The sequence below is a fragment of the Zalophus californianus genome, chromosome 4, assembly GCF_009762305.2.
Source record: "Zalophus californianus isolate mZalCal1 chromosome 4, mZalCal1.pri.v2, whole genome shotgun sequence".
Taxonomy (NCBI): domain Eukaryota; kingdom Metazoa; phylum Chordata; class Mammalia; order Carnivora; family Otariidae; genus Zalophus; species Zalophus californianus.
The window spans coordinates 95,435,898-95,440,645 of NC_045598.1; the positions used below are offsets into that span (position 1 = coordinate 95,435,898).

At 41.2% G+C, this 4,748-nt stretch overlaps 1 protein-coding gene across 1 annotated transcript; it reads right to left on the reverse strand.

Annotated features, from left to right (window-relative positions):
• Positions 1-313: 313 nt before the first annotated feature.
• Positions 314-743, reverse strand: LOC113914868 (28S ribosomal protein S17, mitochondrial-like). Its single transcript, XM_035727405.1, has one exon. It carries the CDS (start codon positions 719-721, stop codon positions 329-331), a length of 393 nt encoding a protein of 130 aa, XP_035583298.1. The 5' UTR covers positions 722-743; the 3' UTR covers positions 314-328.
• Positions 744-4,748: the final 4,005 nt, after the last annotated feature.

A 4,748-nucleotide genomic window follows, 5' to 3' on the forward strand; every position in this document is an offset into this window, starting at 1 on the left:
ACTCATGCCTTGGTTCCCAAAGACATATGCGCTGACTTTGGGGGAAAAGAGCCCCAGGTATTGGTCTCTCCCTGGTGGGCACATACTTGCAGTAAATGTAATGCCGAGCTCTCTGCTCTTGCCATCTGACTGGAACCTTCAAAGGTGAGTGCATTCTTTTTTTTTTTTTTTTGAGAATTTAACAAGGCCTTTACTTCATTTACTTTTAGCTATTCCATAAATACTGGAAGAGAAATTGGACACTTTGTAATGAAACTTAGAAAAATTTCTTTTTTCCAAAAAGCAAACTTATAAATCTTTCCCTTTGGCTCCTTCTTCCAATCCTCCTTCACTGTGCTGAAGAGCTATTGAGTTCTTCCAGATTTTTGGTTAGGCGGGTGGTTTCCAAGCTGACTGGGCTTTCGAGGTAGGTAGTTCCTGCACAGGGTTTTCCAGTCACTGGATCTATAACATGTCCAACTTTGAAAATGATCTCAGCCAGTTCATGTTTCATGTGCTTTGTCTGTGGAACAGGTAGAGCTTTGAGAAGCACAATATCCCCAACTGTGCACTGCTGAAGAGCATCGTGAGCCAAGTAGGTTTTACACTTATTAAAATACTTTAATAAATAGGGATCCAAAACAAGCCTGGTCACTCTCACTTTAGCGGTTTTTTGCATTGCTGTTCCAATCACCTTCCCCACGATCCATTTGGCATGGACGGATGAAAGAACTACTGACATTGTGTGGCTTTGGTCACCTCGCCTCCAGGTTCTCACGGGGGTGGCGTCTCACTCCTCCGAATTCACCCCCGCAACTGCAGGGCTCGACCCACGCTCACCTTCCGGCTCTGTTTTCCCGGCGCGTGTAGTCAAAGGTGACTGCATTCTTAGTAGAGACTGATCACTTGAACTCCTATTTATAACTATATTCTTAGGTGAAATATATTATCACTATGAAAGAAACCATTCAAACGGCAGGGCTGCTGAATAGCTGTACCTCCACCAGCTTCTGAAAAATTACATAACTCCTGTGAGCAGCATTGTCAATAAGCAGCTTTAATATAGTTTGTATTTTCTTATTTTCCTTTAGAATCACTGTGATCCACGGGCCTTCCAAAGCCTAATCTTTCCAAAGCATCAGTAATAAATTATAAATATTTATAGCATTTAATCATGAGGCAGCCCTATATTATTCAGCAGCTCATTAAGCACCCAGCATGCTTATAATCCAATGGCAAGGTCTGTGAATGGTGTCTTCTGCCCCCGGTTGTCTCTCCCCTCTTCTGTAGGAAAAAAAAAATCAAGAATGCATGCGCACGCTTAAGTTGTAGCAGGTGTGGATGGAAGTCAATTAGACAACACCATCCCCGATGTCCTAGAAATGTATAATTTAACAGAACAACCAAACGTGTCTTCCCTGCCATCCCATTACAGAGGGAAGAAGGGAATGGCGGGGTGGGGTAGGGGTGAAGGGAGGAAGACAAACAATTACGGAGCCCTCCTGTGAGCTAGGCAATAATAGTTGGAACATCACATTTACATTATTAATGACTCTATTTCACTTCGATTCCCATATTCCCTTTGTTTTATTATTCCTGAAAAGAAAACACCAGATATATATTACTCAGGGTACAAGAAGAACTCTTAATAAGATCCATTCCAATGTGGAATGGGGGCTCCCTTTGGAGATACAAGTCTTATCACTGGCAGTGTTCAAGCAGAGGCAAGATGCCCTTCTGTGGGGGATTTTGAAGAGGGGATTTCCTAACAGAAAAGATGACCAGGGTCACTTCTATAGCAAAAATGCCAACCTCCTTTTCCTTCTCTGCAAGAGAGGCTGGACCGCAGCTTTGCCACGCTCAGCTGAAGAGAGCAGGGACCATGTGACCCAGTTCTGGCCAGTGAGATGTTCGCAGATGAGGAGGGGTGAAGGAGGCTTTTGAGATAAGGTTTTAAAAAAGAAAGACTCCTTGGAACCCTCCTTCACTGCTGGTGGGGAGGTAAAGTAGTACAGCCACTTTGGAAAACAGTGTGGCAGTTCCTCAAAAACCTAAAACACGGGGGCGCCTGGGTGGCTCAGTCGGTTAAGGGTCCGCCTGTGGTTCAGGTCATGATCCCAGCGTCCTGGGATCCAGCCCTTCATCATGCTCCCTGCTCAGCAGGGAGTCTGCTTCTCCCTCTCCCTCTGCCCTTCCCTCTCATTCGTGCTCACTCTCACTCTCAGTTAAATAAATAAAATCTTAGGAAAAAAGGCTAAAACACAGTTACCATGTGCTTACATAAAACCTTGTACACAAATATTCATAGCAGCGTTATTCAGAATAGCTCAAAGTGGAAACAACCCAAATGTGCATACAACCTTAAAAACATTGTGCTAAGTGAAAGAAACCAGACACAAAAGGCCACATACTGTATGGTTCCATTTATATGAAATGTCCAGAAGAGGCACAGGGAAAGGGGATAGTGGTTGCCACGGGCTAGGGGAAGGGGCAGGAGATGCGGATTGGCTGCTAATGGGTACAGGTTTCTTTTGGAAATGATGGAAAGATTCTGGACTTAGATAGTGGTGATGATTGCACAACCTTCTGAATATACTAAAAGCCACTGATTTATATAATTTAAAGGGGTGAATTTCATGGCATGTTAATTAAATCTCTTTCAAAAAAGAAAGAAGGGCACCTGGGTGGCTCAGTTGGTTAAGCGCCTGACTCTTGATTTCTGCTCAGGTCATGATCTCAGGTTCATGAGATTGAGCCCCGCATTGGGCTCCTTGCTCAGCGGGGGTCTGCTTGAGATTCTCTCCTTCTCCCTCCGCTCTCCCCCCCCCACCTGCTCATGCACATGTTCTCTCTCTCTTAAAAAAAAAAAGAGAGAGAGAGAGAGAAAGAGAAACTAATCTGGCCTACCAGTAAGGCCTCTTGCCTGTTGTCCTTTCCCCCATTCCTTCTCTTCCATCCTGGAATAAAAATGGTAAGCCGGACGTGCAGCAGCCACATTATGATAATGAAGACAAAGACCGTTTGCTAAAGAGGTTGGGCAGAAGGCATCAGGGCCCAGGAAATGCCCTTCTCTCTTAAGCTACTGTTTGTCAAGTTTGCTGTTTCTGGTAGCTGAATGCAACCCTTCCAAGTAATAGACCTCCCAACTTTAAGATTTTATGAAAAGCCAACTACTGTTAAAACAGAAAGGAATTGTGTTATGAAAGGTGATATGTAGAGAGATGTAGAAAAACGGTTCTTCGCAAGGTGTAATTTAAAGAGGATTCCCATTTTATAGAGATGTTTAGTACTCGTACTGTAACAAGTGTTTCAGTTTATGATGCTACACTGTAACAGAGTAATGGAGTGTGAAACATGTATTTAAAGCATTTTTAGGAAAATACAATAAATACAAATAATTACCATTATAACCATTCCATGAAGACATACTATGCAGTCAAAGATGAAGAGTCTAGTTTGGGATTGTTTCCAAAGTGCCTGCAAAGAAACTCATAATGGTGGGTTCTTGTTATATCGCTAGATAAGACGGAAGACATTTAAAAACTACAACTTGTTAAGCAATAAATAGCCATAATCCGAGTATAAGGGGAGCTATTATGAGTGAAGACAGTATAAAATATGTTGACATTTAGAGTCTTCTCTGAGATATTAGCAAGTTCCGGTGCCATTTTAAACGAAACTTTCTGAAATCCATGCTCATAAATTCTCTGTCTAGTTTCACACATTTTTATTGAATGGACAGGTATCTTAACATCCCCCTGTGACTGATCTTCTGCCCCATCCCAATGTTATAAAATTCTGGAGTTCTGAATTTTAAAATTGCTGACTAAATGAATTCATTGTGTTTGGGTTTACATATATGGGCTCTAGCAAACAAAGTTTGATTCTTGTGCATGATTATTCTCAGAAATAATTCATGTGAAAAGAAAGGTGGTTCCAAAATCTTTCACTCATCAGACATTTTAAACTACCAAAGATTTTGTTCAAAGACTGAAAAATCAAATTAATCACATATTTGCTTGAGTGAATAACAGACAATTACACCATGAATTCAAACAATGCAGATGAATCGAACAACATGAATTCAAACAACACAGGCCAAGACGGTTTTTTTTTTCTTAATTAAAGTTTGGGGAAGAGATAGAAAGAGACAGAATATGATAATCTGGTGAATATGCCCCAAATTTCTTCTTTATTTTGCTTCCGAAGACCCCATCTTGAGTGTTTATCTTTATGGAAGTGTAGATGGCTCACAATTTGGAAAATTGCACTGTTCTTCACGGGTCATGTCTTGAGTAATATGTTTTTCAGCTGTGCTCATTTGGTTTCAAATTCAATAGGTATGTCACCTCCAGCTGCACAAAGAGCAGACAAGCATGTGTGTGAAACCCCACTGAAAAGTCTCAGAGATTACAGGAATTTAAGGAATTATTATGGTGATCATGTTACAAGTGATATTTTATATCTAATTGTTTTGTTAATCTTTCATTCTTTCTATCCCCGTGGGTGTATCAGCTCCCAAACCACTCTCTTCTGCAAGCTCTTTGGGTAAATATTCAGTAAAAAGGCCACATTTGGTATAAAACTGTGAAACTGTGGACAGTAATTTTTCAGGGACTAAAAATAATTTTAAAAAAACCCCACAATTTCTACACTCACCACTTCTTTCTATTCAAATGATGTCAACTCATTATATTAAACTGTAGCTGATTGTTTAAAGGCTGTGTGCACAGTTAGCTGACGGGGTCGTCAGAGGGTGGATGAGGAGA